Source organism: Molothrus aeneus, chromosome 5, assembly GCF_037042795.1.
Source record: "Molothrus aeneus isolate 106 chromosome 5, BPBGC_Maene_1.0, whole genome shotgun sequence".
Lineage (NCBI taxonomy): Eukaryota > Metazoa > Chordata > Aves > Passeriformes > Icteridae > Molothrus > Molothrus aeneus.
Window position 1 is genome coordinate 14,604,248 of NC_089650.1, and position 22,945 is coordinate 14,627,192.

A 22,945-nucleotide genomic window follows, 5' to 3' on the forward strand; every position below is an offset into this window, starting at 1 on the left:
ACTGGTTGTTCTTTAAAGCCACTTTCAGCCCAAACCATTCCATGATAATTTCCTCCCTTACATTATATCCCCTCTGCATAATCCCCTTCTGTGGCTTCATTCACCTCTCATACAACAGGAAAAGTTATAAAATAACTCTTTCATCATTAAGATTTCACTGTCCAGAATGAATTATTGCAGAAGAAAAGACCTCGGGTACGACTCCCACCTGTCTGGGCAGTGCCAGCTTCTAACAGGGACACTTCTGGCATTGCAGTAGAGGAGAAGCACCTGGCCAGGGCAAGGTCTGTGCATGTGTTTGATTGCCTGCATTCTTCTCCTCCTGTTTGTCACCAGCTCCCACAGAAGCAAACAGACGCGGGTCGCAGAGCTGGTGACAAGAGGTGAAGGGCACTAAGTGATATCCTTGACAATTCCAGACTCTTGGCATTTATTCCCTTGCAATAACCTCAGTTCAGACTCTGTAAAGGGCACCTGCAGTTTACAGCGGTCACCATGAGCAAGTTAAAGAAGCTAAACAATGGCATTTGCTCCTCACCTCTCCCCACAGCAAGAATAATTTATTCAATTCAAGCCACGCGTATAATTTTACACAACATTTTCAAGGCATTAAATATTGTCACCCTTCCAAGGAATCTGCACTGCATATACAAATAGAAAACCTCATGCCCATTAAGTCATTTTCCTCTTAATCTTGAATAGCTTTTCATGACTGAAACAGAATTTCTAAGGTGGCTTTACACCATAAACTGCAGCCTGTATTCTACAGCTGTCAGGCACAGACCAAAGAGAAGATACAGCTTAGGTCAGCCCATCTCTATATTCTGCTTTTCTCCAAAGACAGCTAAAATTCTGCTGTTAGCACCACTTCTTTGAGAACAGGTATGAAAAACGGGAATATTAAATGCTCTGTCACAGATCCTCCAGACAAAGATTGTCTTTGGCAGGCTTATTCAGCATTTACAAGGCTCACGCTTCAGGAAGCAGAATTAATAGTTTTCCCATACCATTCCTTCCATTTTGGCTTTCCAAAATCTCATCACTAGAGCTTGTTGGTTCATTTCAGTATCAAAGACCAACTGGTTCTTCTGATGACAAGTTTAGATGCAATCCACTGAAAACAAATATTTCAAAAATAAAAGGCAAAAAGCTGAGTTATTTTCCTAGAAATTAGTGGCAGTTTCACCCAAGTGCTACTAAATTAAATGGAGTCTTCATGCTTTGGCAAAAATACATGGCATAATTTTTATCACCAAAAAGTCTCAAAGTATATGCAAGATGCTTGCTTAAGAACTGTTGGTGCTCCTTGGTGGTAGATTTACTGACTGAAGGAAAATATAAAATTAGTATAGGTAGGTAACACAGATTTTTTCACACACAGATAAGCATTACAACTTCTAAAAAGGAATAGCTCTGCCACCACACCTTTCCCAGATAGAATAGTGTTAGAGCACTTGCTTTTCTGGGACCAGAGTTTGATTTCAGTTTAAGGCCAGCAATGTAAAATGAGCTGTAACAGGATTAATCCAGCTCCTTCTGGAGGAATTTACATCCTTCTTTTCTAGAACACCAAATTAGGTCACGTTACTTGCATGACTCTTCTTTAGAAGCTGCTGGCAGATGAAAAGAAAGTATTTGACAGTTCAGCAAGAGATGTTTGCTGGGTCACTTACATGGCTTCCTGCAGCATGCAAGACTTGATAAAAATACTAAGCTGAGTCTGTTAATTACACAGTGACTTTACAATCATGAAATGGTGAATATTCCTTTGGTACTCTGTGAGAATTCTAAATTATGCAGCTTCCCCAAATCAGAGCTTTTCAATCTTTCCCTTTATTAAGCTAAATAACATTTTAAAAAATCACTGTGAAGACAGAAAATAATTTGAGTTTTAATTGGCTTCCAGGTTCTCTAGTTTCCAGGGCAGAATTTCAGCAGTACATAGGAAGAAGTTTCTGATTCAAAGCCAGGTCTGCCAGGATCCCCATGATTCCCACAGAGCAGGACTGTGGAGTTGGAAATCCCACTACCTGGAACCTTCACCCCCACAGCTGCTTTGCTGTGAGCCCAGCGCTTCCAGCAATCCCAAGAATCCCAGTTCCTGACAGGACTTTCCCTGTGTCCATGGAAAAGCTGCTTCCAGCTCCTGAGTCCACAGCTGAGTTCCAAGATTGTCCGTGATAGGCGAAAAGCAGTTCCCAGGGTCCCCCTTATCCCCCATCACTGGGATGCAGGAGTTGTTCAGTTCGGGTTTTTTGAGTGGATTTAAATTTGTCCCAAGAAATTTCATAGCTGCATCTTGAGCTGTCTCCCTGGAATTTTTGATTAGTCATAAAATGTTAATAAGCAGCAAATTTTATCTGTATAGCAGTGTCCAGAAGACTTCAGTGTTTATTCTATAAAGTTGTTCATATGATAAACTTCTCAATGTGAAGACTGAAAATAAAGCCAAAAGTATTAAAAAAAAGGAAGGTCTATACTTCAAAATTCCTAATTATTGTCACAAGTATATATTAATTTTTTTAAGCACCTCCACAATCTACAAAATGCAACAGGATAAATGTTTGATTCAAGTCTTTCATTTTGCAGCAGTAAAATGAGGCAGTAATTTTATTCCATGGTCACTATGACAAATTCCATGGGTTATTCTGATGTGCTCCATATTCTTCTAAGTCACTAAGACAATTCAGCAAATGTTTGTAGAAGGCAGAGGACCCCATTCCTAGCATATGCTCTTATTGCTACTACCTGTGTATGAGAATCAGCTATATATTTCTGTAGATTTCTTACAAGTTATAATGAATGTTTTTCAGGTAAAGGTGAGGCATTCATCATCAATCCTGTGCTGAAACAAAACAAGAGGCCAAAATCAGCTGCTACCAGCCAAGAACAGACAACATTTATCTTTTATTACAACACAATTCTTGAAATTGCAACAAATGTCACTTTGGAGTCATGAGTCCACAGGAAAGAGACATCCTAGTCCTGAATCTCCTAAATCTCATCCTCTGCCAATAGGATACAGGTTAGTGTCCCACAGAAATCAGTGCTTGGAGGTCAGAGTCAGTGTGGAGGACACTCTGAAGATCTGTGGCAGCATGTTACTCAGCTGGTAGAACATTTCCTCTGAAATTGTCTGGGAAAAAAAAAAAAACAACACACAGGTAAGCTTTGTCTTTTTGTAGTTAGGAAGGATTAAGTCTCTCTCAACTTTGTTTCTTGGTATTTAAGAGAATTGCTGCTGTTCAGAAGCCAACAAAAATAATTTTCAAACTGTGTTATAATCTGACTGAATTCAATTAAAAGACTGACCTAAAAATATTTTCTGTATATTTATGTGACATGCCCACATAACCATTTCCCGCAGATTTCTTGTTCCAGGGATTGATTACTTCTGCCAAGCAGAAGCAGGACAGTGCTGCTTGTTATCTACAGGACTCCTGCTCTCTGCATTTCAAGACTAGCTTCAAATTTGGAATTTATTTGTGGCTTCCTCTTTGCTCAGCAGCTTTTAATTTGTCAAGAAGTACATGTTACTCCTTTCCTAACATTAACTCTATTTTCACTGCTTTTTAGAACAAACTTCATGCTGGCTATCTTTGGATATCTTCCTGTTTCTGAAGATCAGCTAGAACTCCAAATTAAATAATTTCAGAATCTAAATCAGAACTAACTTCAAATACCTGGAGTAGTTTTTTTTTTTTTGTGAAAGCATGACTGAACTTTCTGCATTTCAGCTTTCCATGCTGTTAGACAGTATGACTAATAAACAATGCAAGTCTTGTAACACAAGGTCAGACCACTGGAGTAATTAACAGAAAAATGTAATTAAGTAATTAACAGAAAAAAAAGCACCTTTTTCAAAGGTGATGCATTTACTACTTGTAAAGGTGAATTTCCCAGATTAAAATTTTAGTATCATCTGAGAAAATACTACTGGGTATTCAAAAATATAAACCCACCCTTAGTCCTCTTTTAGAGGCAAGGAAACAAAACCAGATAGATTAATTTAAACTCACTCAAAAGGGGCAGGCAAGAGCAAAAAATTCACAACTAGATCTGCTGTTATGTGACTTTTTACCAGCAGGCTCCTAGGTTGGATATGACTTCGATTTCACCTACCTGTGGTACCAGGAATTGTACAGTCCGAGAAATTCCTCCATCCCACGAGGCCATTTCCATCATGAAACCTAAAAAAACAGCATAGGCACAGTCTGGATTACCTGTGCAACACTCCCCAGCAGTTACAGCATGAGCAGGCAGTGAGGGAGCTTTCACACACAAGTAGAGTGTGATCTGCCTTAATTAGGGATGCCCTCAACTGCCTTTAAATCAGACCTGGGCAATCTGAATGAAATGTAGAAAAATCTAATGATGAGTTCTGCAGAATACCTACACTGAGGACAGAATTATCAGTCCTCCTGTGCAGCACAGTGATGCACAGCAGAAGTGAGGGTTTCTCCAAACAGTGTGTCAGGAGTTCTTTCCGTGGCTTCCTTTCACTGTAAAAGGGGGGTGACCTCACTGTGGCCTCCCAGTGCCTGAAGGGAGCCCACAGGAAAGATGGAGAGAGACTCTTGACAAGGGCCTGGAGTGACAGGACAAGGGGCAATGGCTTCACACTGACAGAGAGTAGGTTTAGATTGAATAAGAGGAAGAAATTGTTCCCTGTGAGGGTGCTGAGGCCCTGGCACAGGGTGCCCAGAGAAGATGTGGCTTCCCCTGTATCCCTGGCAGTGTCCAAGGCCAGGCTGGATGGGGCTCTGAGCACCCTGGGATAGTGGAAGGTGTCCTTGCCCATGGCAGGGGGTTGAAATCTTTAAGATGCCTTCCAACCCAAACAATTCCATGATTCTATAGGGATAAAGCTCAGCACTCATTTATTGCTCAAGTAATGAACTACCAAAGGCCACAGGAATCCTCTTGTGGCAAATAAGGACACTCAGAAAAATACTTGTTTAATAGAAGTGGATGATATAGATGATATATCCATTGTGAACTACTAAAGGTCAATTACTACAGGAAGAGGTTCCTGAAGCAGGTGGTTGAAAGAAAGTGACTGGTTCAACTATTTAAGTGCAGCACAAAAAATGCAGAAAGTAAAAACACCACATGGAAAGACAGAAAACCATGCTGAGTTGTGAGGACTATTTTTTCCTAATATCCCACCTAAACCTGCTGTCAGTGTGAAGCCATTCCCTCTTGTCCTGTCACTCCAGGCCCTTGTCAAGAGTCTCTCTCCATCTTTGCTGTGGGCTCCCTTCAGGCACTGCAAGGCCACAATGAGGTCACCCCAAAACCTTCTCTTTTCCAGGCTGAACAATCCCAATTCCCTCAGCCTTTCCTCCCAGCAGAGCTGCTCCATCCCTTTAATGAATTCATGTCCCTGCTCTGGACTGGCTCCCCAGATCCCACTGGGGCTCCACTCCCCTACCTTTGACACACTTGAACACGAGCTCTGCCCTCTTCAGGCACCATGGAATGGTCATCTCCTAAATGAAGAAATAAAAAGCCTCAATGCCCCACAAATCTAAACAGCAAGAATAGCAGGGAAGTTATTAAAAGCAATACATTTTTTGCCCTAGAACATAATTTTCAAGCAGGATTTGGGACCTTGCCTTCCGAACATTCTAGGCAGGTGTACACACCTTTCAGGAGACCATAAAAGCACCACTACTCCTTATTGCTAGGAGAGCCAGTGTCAGAACAATATTAAACATTTTTAAACTGATGTGTTGAATAAAAATGCTGTCAAACCCACTGGAAACTGGGCTGTTCAATTCCCCTGTGGAGCTCCAGAAAAAGTCAAAAATTGAACTGATAATTATCAGGTTCATGCTTCAGCAAATCAAAGGCAGGCTCCTGACTACATCTTAAAAGCACAATGATGACTTCTAACTGTTCTTGATTTTGTTTAATATTTCTTTTGTTTAATATTTCTATACCCACAATCTTCAGTAAAACCTTCCCTCTAATACTAGAACTGGAAGAAGCCCTTCCTCCTTTAGATGCATTTATGGTAAGAGTGAGAACAAACAAATCATCTGCATCTGATGAAGGAGTTTCAGATAGCAACAGCCAGCAAATCCTTACCTAAACTTAAATAGCAAAACATGATATGAAAACCACAGTGGTTTAAGATATGGCTACAAGCACTGGGCTAAATAATTTAAGATTAAAGTTCATGAAACATTTTTTTGGCTGTATGCTAGAAAGCCAATTACACCATGATGATGTAACTCCATCAGAGACAGAATGACTCACTGCAAACACTTCTCAGGAAGAAGAAAACAATATCTGTTTGTTTCTGCTGTAATCTTCAACATGAAGATGAGCACTTCCTACTCTGAATACAGGAATATAGATGTGGAAACTGATTTATCATTCCAAGTACCTTTTCAAACTTAAGCTTTACATATTTTTCTATTCACTAAAGCCAGTCTCTATTTTGCAATGTCAAACACAGTGCAATCTGTTATCAGAAAGCTTAATTTCAGGATTAAAGAAAGTTATTTGAGAGGCAAGCTTATCTAAGAACGCTTACTGATAACACAACTGATAAACTGGATGTATGGCTTCATTAAAAAACTACTGAAAGCCAAAGTTCCTCCTCAGGTGGGAGGATCTGCAATCCCCCAAAATACACTGTATGTTAAAAACTGGGTAAGTTTGAAGTATCTTTTCATAAATCTTTCATTATATAAATCACATGCTGCTTTTAGGGTATACACCACATTAATCAGACAGAACAGTGATGGACAAGTTTGGGTTTTTACTTTTGTTGTGGTTGCCTTTTGACTTTTTAAATTTTTAAGCATTCTGGAAGCAACACTTGGTGTTTATTACAACTCATCTGCTCATGTGTGCTTTGTGTCACAAGTAAGGTTTATAGCTGGTTTTGATCACAGCTTTGGCTTAGTAAAAAACAAGTAACTAAGAAGAACATTCTCTCTCAGGAGCACCTTGAGCAATCAGTGATGGGAACTGAGCCTTAAACAGACTGATCAACACAGCAGGATATGACACCATTCCTTGGACTATTTTAGAGGAACAGAGAGATTAAATTTTGTGGGCATCCAAGGAGATAACAGAATGTTGCTCCTTGCAAGTCACAGGAACTGAATGACATAGCAGTGATTCAATTCTAATCCATCTTCACACACCAAAGTTCTCATGAATTCACCACATCACCAGGAGTTTTCTCTGGTGTGGAAATGGAGGATCAGCTAAGCAACAATGCAAAATACAGAGAAGGACATCAGAAAGCAAAAAAGCAAACAGCCAGCCTCTTAGAGCGAGTTTTGTATAACAGCATTCAAGAAAGTTAAAAAAAAAAACAACACCTGGAACTTTGGGTATTTTTCACTAGCAGAGACACTTCAACTCTTTTTAAGATGCAACCATTTTGTCAAATTAAGATTTCTTTGACTCATTTAGAAAAAAAGGGAGTGGAGGAGAGACCAGCTTCATTGGTCTTTCAGATATTTTTCACAGTGAGAAAGATATGCTGCAATCCTTTAGATTTTATTTTCATTTAATTTATGACAGCTCACTACACAGGGCTGCTTAGGGCTTGGGCCTTTGCAGAGCCATGTCATAATCAAGTAAGTAAAACAGTGAAGTCTACACACATCATGTGGAAAAATATTTCAAACTAAACTTCAGTGGGTAATTTCAGTAAGAATTAGCAAGGTGTTTAACTCACAGTGCATCTGTGCAAATCCTAAAGACTGGATGAGGAGATAAAAATTGAAAGGCAGGAAACTCAGATGAGAAACATTTGAGGTCAATCACCCATCATAACCTCTCTATGGACATAAACCATGTTCATAAATATTTGTTACACAGCTTACACTCCTTTCATTTCCACTTTTTTAAAAAACAATTTTGTCTTAATTTATGGTAATAGAGACAACTGGACTGAGATCACTGAAGAGTTACATTTTTGTCACTGTTGCTGTGTGGACAACAGCAACATTGAAGCTACCAAGGGAGGGTGCCAGCTCAGGCATTTTTAGCAATGCCTTCCTGTTAGAGCCATTTCATTCCCCAGTTTATGGCAGATTCCAGTGATCAGTAACACCTCACTTGGCCTGAAATCAAACTTGCCTGCTTTTGCCTTTCTCAGGTATCAAATCCAGTTTCCTTCCTTTATTGAATTTAATCATCAGACCAGAGAGATGTGTTTTGGTTGTTCTTGCCATAAGATAAACAAAGGAAAACAGAACTCTTGATTTTTTTTTTCATAGAAATAACAATAAAATCTAATGGCTTCTTTGAGATCAATACAGTCAAACTGACAAAGAGCAGGTTTTGATTGGATGGTGGTGAGGCCCTGGCACAGGTTGCCTGGAGAAGCTGTGGCTTCTCCATCCTTGGAAGTATTCCAGGAAATGTTGGATGGAGTTTGGAGCAACCTGGGAGAGTGGAAGGTGTCCCTACGCTTGGCAGGTGACGGGACAGGACGAGCTTAAGGTCTCTTCCAACCCAAAGCAGTCTGTGATACTGTAATTACTTTTGTGAGGCTATAAACACCACTCTTCCATCTACATTAGGAGAAAACCTTTGGAAAAAGCACAGAGAACACTGCTAATGAATGCCTGTCCCAGGGAAGCATGGAAACATCTCTGCAGCTGGGCTCCTGGTTAACCACCTCACAAAAATGTTCTTCTGTGGGTGGTAAATGCAGAGTCAGAACTGCGGCTGCCAAAGGCACTGAGTTCAGGGTAACTTTCAGAAATCTGTCATTACTCACTTTTCCCTCAACAAGGAGTTACAGATTTGTGTGTTTCAAAGCAGGTCAGCCAGCTGCCAAGCACTGTAATAAGGAAGCTGCTAATGCAAGTCATACAAAGCACTTGTGCCTAAACACACAGTTACCATCCAGCTCACCTTCTGCTTACTCTGCTAAGACTTAACAGCTTAATACAAAGGTAAATTGTTTCACTGGGACCTTTTAAGAATCCAGCACTAGGCAAGAAGATAATTCTTCAGTTTCACACATTTCAAGGTGCATTGAACACTTGGTCATGTGATCTGTAGTTTAAAATACATATATGCAAACGGAAGCTAAAACTAAGCAGGTTTAAAGGAAACAAAAACCAGAAGACCATAATCAGGTGGCACCTTGATTAAGAAAAAGATCGATATATTTAATAAATTTCTGAAACACAGCAACTGGCTCCCATGAGAGACCCAGGCTGCTGTCCTGCATGTTGATTACTTTCCCATGTTAATTTGTGCCCAAAGAAAGGTCTCAGTACAATAGATGAAAAATTTCATAAATAATCTAATCTGTTCCTAAAAGTCTACTTTTATGCATGGAAACACATCCTTTAGAAGCTTCATTATTGTGTCTTTTTATCTTTTTCACTGCTTGCTTTTCATTATAATAGACCCTGATCCTGCAAAAAAGGATGACTTCTACTCCATGTTCCAGTAAATTCTATTATAAAACCTGTCATTGTTAAAGGTAATCCACTGGTGAGCATTTATCTTGCTGTGAGTCAGCCACTTTCCACAAAGGAAAGGCAACATTGAATCTAAAAGTGAAAAATCAAAGGGTTATGTAAAAAAGAAACCTCTCCAACAGACTGTAATTATTACTGATACCCTTGCATGGATGACAGAATTATCTTCCTTTTCTCATTTCTTTAGGTTTATAGACTTTCCAGCTCTTCAGGATAGGAGGCATATGGCTGTACTCCCTGTCCTTCTTCCCCTGCCTTCCCACCTCTTTTCTTCTCTGTGAGCCAGGTGTGACAGAGAAAAGAAGCTGTCAATAGTTTTAAATTGCTGTGCACTGAGAAATGTTACAGCTGATTGAGAGACAAGCCCTACAGCAGAGTCCCACTAGAGAAGAAAATACAAAACTCAGTACAGTAAGTAAGAACACAGAGCATCAGCAATATGCTGCCTCTTGCCCAGCCAGTATTTGAGGGGACTTAGAGAGGAAACAGGGACAGAAATTAGGCAGTGAAGGAGGAGACAGGTCAAAGTGAAGGTGAAATTTAGTTGCTCCTGTGTAGGGCTGAGGTGGTAGAAGATTTACAGAAGGTAGTGTTTAGATTTACAGAACTCTAAGTCAAGCTTTGCCAGTTCAGCTGCTCCCAAAAGTTAGTTTTAATGTTTACAGCTAATGATAATTAAAAGAGGGGATCTGGTATCACTACTGCATCAGCAACTCTGAAGGTAGAATTTCTGAGCAAGAGCTTCCAGTTGTGGTACAAGTATTAATAAAAGATGGGACTACACTGCAGTGAGATGGATCTAGGAAGTGGATTGTCCAAAAGGAGGGGTGGGAATAAAAACGTTTGAGTGATTCAGCTGGCTGAGATGTTTTTAATTGGTCTATTAAAAACATGGCTCCTTAATTTGGGTCACCATGTAGATACAACTACCACGTGGTATGGCAGAGGCCTGTGAGTGAGAAAAACCATCCCATTTGGCCTATATCAGCATGAAACACACCATCTGCAAAAATCCAAGGATATAAAACCAGCCCAAATGTTTGCATTTACTTACTTCTGACATTTCATGCACCAGCAGGAGGGGAATGCTGATGGTGGTGATGTCATGTGTGCAGCAGACCTTGAGGATGTTCCTGAGCCCCATGATGGCCGGGTCCCGGGCGGTCACGTTCACAGACCTGACGTTGTCATCCACGCACAGGTGAAAGGCAACATGGATTTCTGAGAGGTTTGAGTGCCTTGTGATGTAGAACTCTCCTGCACAATAAGGCAAAGCAGGAAGGGAAGAAATCATGGTAGTGATCTGTACTGAAATCCAATTGTTTGGAAGTGTAACAAAGATAAAAGGCCAATACAAATATACAGCAGAGATGAGGACATACACAGGAGATCTAAAATCTCTTGGACTGTCACTGTTTTACATCCATCCCACACTCTCTCTACTGCTTTGATGGGTTCCACTGGCATCATGGCCACATGGTGTAATGAACCATAACAGTGCCAGTACAGGATATGATCTCTATATAGCACAAAACAGAAAAACAAACCCAGAGGAGGTGCAATACTCAAAATACACAATGCAAGCACGGAATTGCAGACAGATGTGGGAGGCGGAAAGGCCAAAAAAGGATGGGTTCAAATAAAGGATGCACAGAGCCTGCGGAAAAAGATAGTGGGTTATGTAACAACTGAGATATGGCACTGGAACACAAAGGGATCAGTGACCATTAGAATTTAAAATAAGTCAGAGTAGTGGGAAGGTGAGTTACAGAGTTGTTTGAAAAAAGGAACCAAGACATCTCGTTGGGAATATTTTTAGATTTAGTATTCATTTATCAAAGGTGAGAGGCAGTGAAATCCAGGTCTCTCCCTTGCTCCTTTGCACTGGAGATCTAAAGCCTACAGTAGTCAAGGGAAAAGCAGGTGTGCAATGCCCCCACTGTTTCAGTCAACAAATAAACATCTTCCTTCAAACCTATTCCCACTGGCCACCGAAGTTAAGATCCTTTCTTTGAACTGGAACAGCTGCAAAATGGGTCTGTACTCCTTCTGGATGACTGCAAAGGAGGCAGGAATCCCCAGCTGTGACCATCTACAAGCAGTAACACAAGTCACTGCTACAAGACACCTGGATTTATCTGGTCCAAGTTGATTTACAATCCACTCCCACTAAAAATATTTAAGACAGTCATGAAATCAATTTTAATAAACCCTCACTCAACCATGGGTTGTATGGACTTAACTCCTCCCCTAACTGCATATTTATCTTCAAATTCAACAGCAGCTTTCCTTACTAAACAACACAATATACACAGAAGATACTTCCCCTAAGAGAGGGATTTCTGAAACTTAAAAAATCCACTCAAAACTGCTTTTCTGTACCACAGCAGTAATATACATATAGCCATTTTTAAAAATAAAATTAGCAGCTAGTATTGAAGTTTCACCTTTCCCCCAAGATTCTGAGAGTTCTTTTTTTTTCACCCTCAAATTCCAAAAGGAAATTTTAGGCAAAGAGGAGTGATTTGCCCCATGCCATGTGATGCAGTGGCAAAGCTGGGAATAGAAACCAGATGTCCTGACACCCAGTTCTCTGCCTCAGCCACAGGATCATCCTTCTCCTCTGATTGAGGTCAGCTTGGGTTCAGTTTAAAATTTATGTTCTGACTTTAGAGCTAAAAATGTGGATGTATAAAACACAGTTTGCTTGAGGAAGAGGGGGCCACACAACTCACCCGGCAAAATGTTTGACTGGTTTCGTTCGACATTCTTTAATTTATCTTCATTCCCACTGATTTTGTTTTCTGTGTATGAACACATGGAACAAATATTAATCATATCCTCTATTAATTACACTTGGGCATGACAAGGTTCATGTACTGATATCTGGCTTGAATTTTGACCATGAAGTTACCATAAAGTCCCCAAAATGCAAGGGGGATGGGTAGAAGAGTTTTCACTGTCTTCAACACATCCCAAACTGAATCCTACCTCAAATTCCAGCCCTTCTTACTTACCATCCCATGATATTTCTTCAGTTGGACAAAAGCAAACAATATTCTCAGACATAACATGAAACTTTGGAAGTTGCCCCCACGACCACATAGTATCTTGCTATTACTCTTTCAATAATGTAATAAATTAAAACTATTTTATTCATAAGAGATTTACATAAATCAGCAGCATAAAACCAGCTTTTACCATTTCCCTTGAGATGCAGCAATATGCAGATTCTCAAGGGAACTTGTTTTTATTGTGTACTCATATTTGTTCATGTTCTGGATGCATTTAAATCACATAAGTAGCTCTCTGGAGGGAAAACAAAGTTACATGATGTACAACTGCACTGCCTAAACACCATGTGGTCAGAGCATTTCCCAGCCATTTGCAAACACAAATGTAAGGAAAACCATTCCCAAAGCTTTGGCCAGCACAAGAAAGCTAAATACACATTTAGTCAATTTCTTATCTGGTTTTCAGCATTCACTTTAAAGGAAGGGGGAAAAAGTAGTAAACTCCTTTTTCTGCAATTTTTAAAGATTTAAATGTAAATGGCAATAAAAAGGTAAAGACAGATAAAGTTTGTGCTGCTACCGGCAGTTCAGGAAAGCAGAATGGCCTGATATACTTCCCATGCTGTTAAAATGTGACTTTTATATGTTGATTCATTTTAAAGGAGCAGCAAAGACGCCACCTGAACATCACATTCTCTGTGAATTTCACACAGTTTCTTGATGAGCCCAAACATTCCATTTTACAGATGAAATAACTGCAGAAGAGTGGCATCGACTCTGCCCTGCCCACAAACATCCCTCTGACCACTGTTCTATTTCAAGGAGGGTAATTTTGGTTGTCACTGACCGTGGTATCTTTTTGTCTTGCTGCTATGCTGTGCTCTGGCCTTAAGTACAACCTTCTGGACAATTTCAAGTTGTTCTTGGATTCCAGGAAAATGGAAATCCGTGCATTCTTGGCAAACAGTTGCGAAATCTAGGAAAAAAATAAGATTGAAATGCATGTCCTGAGGTTGTGCTCAGTAACCTTATGTAATTCTACTCTACTGATCAAGTAAATCCAGCTATAAAGGCAAACTCTCCAAATAAAGCCCTACTGAACTCCTCTTCCAAAATTCATTGAGGATTATATTTGACAGATTGCGACATGGTCCCAGTACTTTCCCCTCTACTGTGGCTACAGGATAAAGTTGGTGGCTACAAGATGCAATTTTGTGTTTAATGGCATTATTTAAATTTCTGTCTTCTCTCATTGCCTAAAATTTAGCGTAAACCAGATACTCTCCTTTTGTTATTCATTTAAATACTTAAACAGTTTAAAAAGTACCTGCAAAATAAGTACAAGTACAAAATACTGTTACAATTAAACTACTTGGAAACCATGAACAGCAATCAACAAATGCAATTGCAGTTTTTCCTGGTTCACTTCCCTCTCCTTCTTCCTAGCAACTCCAACAGTTTCCAGGAAATATCAAGCACCACTGTGCATTTTTTTTAATGGCATGCAAGAATAATGGCAAGTAATAGTAAAAAAAAGACATTCCAAGTGTATTTGTAGCAGCATATGTCACAGTCGAGGCAGCCAGGATACACAGAATACCACCCTAGAATTTCCAAAGGCTTTAAGCATCAGCCCATAACAGAGTAACACCTGATCCCTTCAGAAGGGTGCAAGCATCCACCCTTCTTGTTCTTTAGCCCAACCTTCTATACCACTCATGCCCATGCACTGCACCTGTGTGCCCTCTGTTCCCTCTGGTGATTGATCAGCACACCTGGGCACTCCATGGTTCATCACCTTCTGTGCTGGTCCCCTGTCCTGCACAGCTGTAGCCACCGGGGATGAGGCTCAGCCACAGCCCCACTCCCAATTACCAAAACCAGTGTGTCTGCAAATCTTTTGGTATTAAACTTCAAGACAGAAGTGGGAGAGTCAACCAGGAATAAAGAGAAGTTTCTTTGGTTAACCTTGATAGAAAACACCATCATAATGCTCACTTACTCAAAAGACATGCACTTAAAATGGCTATTAATCAAACTTTCCAGGAGTAGGGAAGTCATATTCCTATTGTTTACTTTTAACAGAATTCACAGTATCAAAAGGACATGGCATTTTTATATATTTACCTATGCCTTTAAAATCTGGGCATATTTCTTTTTCATTTTTGCAAATATGTTTCAGTGTGATAATCTGGTATTAAAGAGTTAGAAACTCCTATAATAAATTTGTCTAAATCAATATTGAAGGGTCCTCTTCAATATTGTTTGTTACTTTGACACAAAATGTAGGGAAGAGATGAGAGAGAACAGCACAACACTATCCCCCATCCTCATCCATATCTCTTTTTTCATTTGTAACCCTTTTGCAATACACGTGCAAAACATGAGTGCCTCCACTGAATTTTAATTTTACAAAGAATATTTTTCCATGAGAGAAAACAGCCAAATTTTATTCTAATTTATTATTTTATTCATTTTCCCTGACATGATACCTCCCATTAGAAGGCTCACCTCTTTTGATTCCGCTATATGAGCTGATCCTGTTATCCACCAGTAACACCAGGCCACAGAGGGAAGTTGAGTAGAGGGACATGGCAGTCTGAAGCCTGTGCAGCTTCACCCCACTGCGCTGATTGCGCTTGTGTTTGCAGAAATCCAACATATCAGCTCTCAGCAGCCTCAGGTTGTGCATGGTCTTCAGCTGAGCCCCTGCACAGAGCACACATGGCTCAATCCCAGTGGAAGTCTAAGCTCAAGACTCAGATTGAAATGCAAGGGCACAAAACTGCTTCCCTAAAGATCTGGAAGGGAGCTGTAACCAGTAAGACCCAGAGGATGTTCTCAGCCACTCATTCAGTTTTACAGACACATCAGCAATTCACAAAGTAGCAATAAAAACACAGTGTTTTCACTAAGTGAGGCTTGCCCGTGCCTGAAATGAGCCTTGTTCCCACTGCAGAATCACAGAATTATTAAGCTTGGAACCGCCTTTCAAAAACAAGACCAACCTGTGCCCAATCCCCACCCTGTCACCAGCCCACTGAGTACCATGTCCAGGCATTCCTTGGACACCAAACCTCCCTGGGCAGACCCTTCCAACCCTTTCTGTGAAGCAATTCTTCCTGAAGGAATACTGCAGGGCTAGGGATGAACTACTGATGTGTGCTGGTGTATCCTTCCCCACCCTCCCCAGAACCAGTGCACAAGCTCAGGAACTCCTGCTAGGCCTTAGCATTTGTGCAATCAGCTGGGCACTGAGGCTTCCCTGGGCCATCCCAGGAACTGCTGCATGGCTGAAGCGGGAGCTGCATGGAGAGGAAGAGATCATCAGTCAGCCCCTGACAGCCTGGAAACATCCCCTACCCAACCCATGGTTCAAGGGAAACAGCACCATTGCTGCTGGAGTTTTGGAAACTCCAGCAATTCAACCTGAGGATGAACATTTTCCAAATGACTCAAGGCAATCATCTCATGACCCTATGGAACATGGGTCCTAAGGGATGTCCTTGGAGCTTTCCTGCACCACAGCAGGCTGCACCAGCATCTCCCTCTGACAGAGATGCCCCTCAGAGCTTGCAAATTCCCAAGTTTGTGATACTGGGAAGGATTGTTGGTGCCCATCTCTGGCTAAATCATTTTATATTTCGTTATAATCCAATTTTCCTCTCTGTGTTTTATCTATATAGTAATAGAGTGAACCTTGCCTTTGAACTTTTCTGCTCTTTTGCAAATTTGTATCAAACCTCCTCTGGCTGACACCTTTGCTGACGATTTTTTAAGTGACCTAAAGTACTCCTGCACAACATAACATGGTGAAAACAGCACAAGAAGACTCTACTGCACAAACAAAAATACAAATTGCAAGTATCTATTCTGCTGTCAACTGATCACAGGAAGTGAATTTCATAAACACATTTTTCTACCAAATGTAAGAAAAGTCAAAGCATCATTTTTGGGCAATATACTTTGTTGTTGCTGTGCTTTTTCACATGAGTCACCCAAAGAAAATGGATAAAAATTTACTTCTAGAATGTTTTCCATTAAGGTTTCCACCTATTTCAGACATTGCTTAATACAGTTTATGCTGTTCTCTTACACATGTAAAGAACAAACACAAAACAACTCCAAACTATGGATTATACACATTGAGAGTTAAGTAGTGTAAATAATATGTGCCTTGGGTACATTATTTATTACCAGCTGTTATTTGGTTTACTCCACTTACCTAAATGAATAGTAAAGCTTTCTTCTAAAAGCCTTTGTTCTTCATAGATTCTCCCATTTCCTTCCACAGATTCCCTCAGCTGGCTGGGCTGAACTTTAATTTCATCACTAAAATAATAAGAAAAGTACCAAAAAGTTAATCCTAATTTTTATTCAAGACCAACAACTTTGGGAAAGTTATCCCAAGTTTTCTCAGCTGGTCTGTGGAAACCAGGAGACCAAACCTATGAGCATGAGCTCCATTCATGAGGTTTCACCTTTGCCTTCTTGGAAGCAGGAAGAGGAAACTTCACTGTTAGATTTACATTACTCGGCCCATTAGTAAAGCATTCCAAGACTGAGAATTAAAAATAAGTCACAATACCTAGTTATAACATAGTAAGAATGTAGGAATAAAAGGAAAACAAAAAGAATTCTCTTCAACCTATTTACAGCAGCCAAAATCTTATTAAGGAAGTTATTAACGAAAGCATTTCTTTTCTTCTTCCCACACAAAATGGGAGATTAAAAACCACCTTATCAAATGTTCCACAGTGTTCAAACTCCCAGGAAACATTTCAGATATCAGTTTTAATATTTTCCCTAAATTCAACTGTCTGGTAGTGATACAACAAATACTGTTCCTAATACATGAAAGAACAGCATCCAATTTGTTTTGGCACTAGTGAGAAGTTTCTGTTTTCAAAGTGCCTCACCTCCAAAAATCTCTTATAAACTTGCAAGCAATTCTACTGATTTCAACTGCCAAGCAGCAATGTCCTAGTGATAGAGAATAAGGATCCCACCCAATTTACAAATTCTAATTTCCCTGCCATTCCCTCAAACAGGGGAAAGCTTCTCATTCAATTCTCTCCACAAGCACTCATGCTAAAAAATTCCATTTTTTAGCTGTCCAGTGACATACATACAGAAAGAGAAAAAGAGGCTTGTTTATTCAAACCACTGTTACCATTTTTTTAAAGTACCATTATTCTCCAGAACATGCTTGGGTGGTAACAGAAAGGTTTGTGAAACAGTGTTAAAGACAGATATAGGAGAGGAAGGCAAAACAGGAGGGAATTCCACTCATGTCAAGCTGTACTTTAGTGCATTACAACACTTCCTGGTACAGAGATGTTGTAACATCACACAATGAAGAAATTCCTGAAATTATACATATTTCTTTATGATGGTCTATTTGCCTTTGATTATCCTAAGCAAATTATTTATAGATATTATCATATCATAATAAATAGGACTATAGTACCCTATTTAGGAGATTATGTAAATGCAAATACTTTGAACTATTTCAGCTGAAATTCAGCATCACAGAGGAATTAAATACCTGACTGAGCTGTTGTTGGGATTCTTTAGGTCCTGATGAAGCTTTATCACCCACTCCTGATATTCCTGCTTCTGGATAGCAGTGGTCTGTTTTAATTCATTGGTCCATTTGTTCTCCAAATCCTGACAGGAGAGCAGTGATAATTTGAGTGGTGTGGGTGTTCTTTTTAAGGTGATTATGTGCATGGCATATTCTAGTTACCTGCTGTGACTCAAAATGCTGAGCTGCTAAGGAATTCACATCCTGGTCAGTCAGTGACTTCCCAAGCTCCTGCATCACCTTATCCATTTCAGCTCCTTGCCTGAAAGAGAAGCAAACAGATTTCAGAAGACTGGCAGCAGAACACCCTTTGCTGTGATACAACAACAAACTTGGTTGTTTGTTACTGACAGAATGAACAATCACAGATTTAGCAATGAAAATCCACAAAACAAACTGGCCTTAAGGGCCAGGTCAGTCAGCCCCTCTGTAAACAGAACATCATTTGCCCTCATCTGGGACAGGCTCAGCTGCCACCAACATAGGGATGTGATAAATTCCAAGCAAATCGATACACAGCTCCATTACACCTGTGCTCTACAACAATACTGCTCTTTCTTCTGTATGCACTCTTGAGAAGAGGCAATAGCAGCAAAAAGATTTGCTAACACCTTACTGGCAACATTGACCCTCAAACCAGAAATACATACAATTTAGTCCATTAGAAACCATAGCATGAAGAGATAATGCACTGTCTAATACAAGCTTAAACACACACAGCTCAAGAGGAATATTGCTACTCAGAATGCTAAACCAGACCTACTGGAATTACATTGACACAAAAAGAAAAATCCACACTCAACGTGTTCCCTCTTGTGGATAAAGGAGTCACCTGCAGCTATGCAAGCTTATTCCAGAACTCTGGACTCAAACTTGTCACAGCATATGTCGCAGTCAAGACGACCATGATACACAGAGTGCCACCATACCATTTCAGAAAGCTTCAACCCATACAGAGTAACATCATTTCAGAAAATTACAAACATCTGCTCATCTTGTCCTTCAGCCCAACCTTTGACACCCCTCACCTTACATGAATTGCACATGTGTGCCCTCTGTTCCCTTTGGTGATCAGCACACCTGGGCACTCCATGGCTCATTGCCTTCAATGCTGTTCACCTGCTTTTCACAGCTGTAGCCACTGGGGATGAGGCTCCACAGCTCCACTCCCAACTACCACAAACTGTGCCTACACAAACTCAATGCTTTCTGGAAATCAAAACTTACATTCTCCTCAGTCAATGAAAATAATAGAAGGCTACCAAGGTAATATAAGGTAGCTGACCCTAATGACATCATAGAATCATGGAATGGTTTGGGCTGGAAAGGACATGAATGTCCATTTCATTCCAACCCCTGCCATAGGCAGGGACACCTTCCACCTGACCAGGTTGCTTAGAGCCCCATCCAACCTGGCCTTGGACACCTCTAGGGATGAGGCAGCCACAGCTTCTCTGGGCAACCTGTACCAGGGCCTCATCACACCCTGAGTAAAGAATTTTTTCCTAATATCCAATCTAAATTTTCACTCTTTCAGTTTGAAGCCATTCCCCCTTGCTCTAAATACTCTTGTGCCAGCCAAGTGTTGTCTGACTTGGGGTTTACACAGACAAATACAAGCGACACACGTTGTCCTATGAGTTTACACACCCAGTGGCATGTAACCCTATCTAATAAAAGAAAGGAGAACCTAGATAATAAAAAAAGTAATACCTTTCACGTAGCTTTTTCAGCTCCACGTCCCTTTCACTTATTAATTCTGAAATGCTAACAAAATAATTGTGTTCCAGGTTTAACAGCATTTCAGAAGCTGGAGAATGGATCAGATCATGATAAACATCTGCAAAATCTTCATCCCAGCTGGTTTCTTCAGGTTTGGCATGTTCTAATGTTGTCTAAAGAAAAGGTAGGAGATTTTAAAGGATAAGATTCCTCTTAGGACATATAAAGATCCCTAATAAATGGTGGGTAAAACCATGGGGGCCCACACACAGCCTGTACCATACATAACTTATCTTCCCTAATTTTAGCTTCCTGTCATTCTACTTTAGCTTTTAATTTTCTCCTCTCCCATTCTTTCTCTTTCAAAGCAACTAAAGTCAGAATCATTAAGGCTTGGACTACAGTAAGGAATTACCAATTTTCACACAACACCAGCTGGGAAAGAACAGCAATATCCACAATAATACTTGCACCTGATGAATTTTAGATAAGCCCAGAACACCAGCTGTGCAAACAAAAATGCTTTGCTAGTGAGGATGACTAACTGCTGATGTCACTAAGAATTCCATCAACAAAACTGATCTAAGAAAGGCTATTTTTATTGAACAGAGAACAGCCCAAGAATGCCAGTTTTGCAAACTTTTAATAGAATTTTTCACATTTTTCTATATTTCATGAGAAGCAAATTCAATTCCTATAAACTTTTCTTCAAATACTGCAGGTTTGTCATTAATTTTTTCTTTTCACTAGGAGTCCTCCAGTTCTTCTGTACTCCACTATTTTTAAGATCCCATGTGAAACTGGAGACATTATTCCAACTAAAGCCTCCTAAATAATCCTTCCTAAATAATATGAACCCAAAAAATGAACTGAAAAGTCTCTCTCAACTATATGCTTTCTCCTTCTAGCCTTAATTACTGTTACTGAGTTTTAGGATAGGAGTGTCACTTCATTACCTCTTGCTTTATTTCTAAGCCACTATGAGCCTTATGCCTATGTTTTGTTTGAGTTTCAACTGTTGAATGAACAAACCACCATGTTTTGCCTCTCCATTTTCTATCTTTCAGCTCTATTAAATTTAAGAAAAACTTGACTAAGAACTTGTAGAATGAAGACTTGATGCTCACTTTCAGATAAAAAGAAAAACCTGCAAGAATGGCAGTGAATTTTAGTGTAATATTTCATCCTCACAGTTGTGATTGCACACATACACATATTCTCACAAAGCAAGCCTTGAATATTTACTCTTCAGCCTTAATCTTACCTCTTTATAAGCTTTAGCCCAAGTATCTGCCAGCTGGTTGATGTCTACTTTTCCTGATTTCACTGCTTCCAGAGCCACTTCAGCTTCTCTGTCATAATCTTTTATAGTTTCCTCTTCTACAAATTTACTAAGAGATTGCTTCAGGTCTATTACAACAAGAAGAAATGATCCATCAACAGAACACATGAACAATAACCCAGGAAACCTGTAAGTACAGTTTTTCACCTGAAAACCTTTTCCTTGCTAGCACTGACAATAATTTTCTCTGATGTTTTGCTGTTTAAAAACCAATTTTGTAAATACTGTTCAAGTAAAATACTGTTCTTTTGGCTTCTTAGAGCAAGCTCTAAGATACTTATGGACAAGGACACATGAGATTAATTTAAGAAACCAAATCATACCATTTTCTATAAAGCATGGCAGGTTGTGCAGAACCATCAGACGTCCATGTAAATGACTGATATTCTCTTGCACAGGGAATTTGAGAGGCACTGTAAGCACAAAATGTTCATTCCCAGCACTGAATTTGTACACATAGTCTCTCTCTCTAGTTAAAGTCTTTCCTTTATTAGGCTTCATCCTTTTTAGTTTGTTTCCTGCAACAGAAATGAAAGTAACAAGAATTACATTTTTGTAAACTCATAAGTAAAAAATGGTAATGAAAAGCCATGGCTTTGTTAATAATTAACAGTCAAAAATACTTAACCCCCCAAATTTTCATAGATACTCAGTTTTGACTTCCAAATACATGCATCTGGAACTGAAGCATAAATACCAGCTTACAAAATATCAAATGCTTCTAAAATGTATTTGAGTGTGTCAATGTATAAACTTGGGTAATTGCTCTTAAAAATTACAGTGCAAAATCTCCTGACTTAAAAGAAGAAGCAAGGCAGATGGGAATCCTGATAAATAGAAAATTAAACAAAACACCTTGACTTCTGTCATGGATGCCTCAAAAGCTGAAATCGTGCAGAGTGCACAGAAATTTTATTTCCTCCTTTCTGCAGGTGCAAGGCCTGGGGAGTGGGGGAGCAGATGTTTGCAACCATTTTTAGAAAGAGCTGATTTTGTCTTTTTGTAACCTGCAGTAAAAATAAGCCAAAGGAGATGCAAGGGGACTGTGTAGAGTGAAAATACAGGCTGAGATAACTCTGCTGGTATTTTTTACCCTCCACAGGGTTCTTCTGCTCATTAACATGCCTCTGTTTTTAACATCCCCTACAAAGCTGGACACATTGATTCAGCTGAACCCTCCCCAGTGCTAAAAACCACACCCCGAGGAAAAGAAAAAACAATAAAAATAAAAAATTCTACAGCAGAATTCACGGGTTTAGGGTTCGGTGGGTTTGTTTTGGTTTTGGTTTTTTTTGGGGCGTGGGTTTTTCAGCGAACAAACCTATGTGTTAGACACAGACGAAACAAGTCAGTTTCAAAAACATCACAGGACAACCAATATTGACGCGAGGCGGTGTCCCGGCCTGTCTGTGAGTGGGATGCAAAGGGAAATCCTGGGAAACACAAACCCGACCACGCTCTTTCTGCTGCTCCCCGATGCAGCGAGGAGGTGGGGAGGAAGCTGATAGAGAGGGAGCTGGGGACAAGCCCCGTGTTCCAAAGAGGACCTGGAATGGCAGGCTCAAAGCCGGCAGGACATGGCCTGCGGGAGCCCATCCGCCCCCTCCCCGCCGCGGGCGGCTCCCGGTGCCCGCATTCCCTCCGCTGGAAGCGGCAGCGCCCGCGGGCACCGGGAGCCTCCCGGCCGTGCCCGGCCCGCTCCGTCCCGGCTCACCTGGCTCCGGGCGGGCAGCCGCGGGTTAACCGGGCCGCAGGGAAGGGGGAGCCGGGATGTTCCGCCTCCCCGCTCCCGTCATCGCAGCTGCGCGTC

The 22,945-nt window shown here is 40.4% G+C and overlaps 1 protein-coding gene across 1 annotated transcript; it reads right to left on the minus strand.

Moving 5' to 3' along the window:
• Positions 1-2,877: 2,877 nt before the first annotated feature.
• Positions 2,878-22,940, minus strand: FERRY3 (FERRY endosomal RAB5 effector complex subunit 3). Its single transcript, XM_066549692.1, has 14 exons — positions 22,850-22,940; positions 21,459-21,653; positions 21,058-21,203; positions 19,785-19,966; positions 18,234-18,333; positions 18,033-18,154; positions 16,710-16,816; positions 14,996-15,193; positions 13,332-13,460; positions 12,206-12,274; positions 10,525-10,727; positions 5,435-5,492; positions 4,123-4,190; positions 2,878-3,136 (listed from the first exon to the last, which is right to left on the minus strand). The coding sequence occupies exons 2-14, from the start codon at positions 21,634-21,636 to the stop codon at positions 3,044-3,046; spliced, it is 1,653 nt and encodes a 550-aa protein (XP_066405789.1). The 5' UTR covers positions 21,637-21,653; positions 22,850-22,940; the 3' UTR covers positions 2,878-3,043.
• Positions 22,941-22,945: the final 5 nt, after the last annotated feature.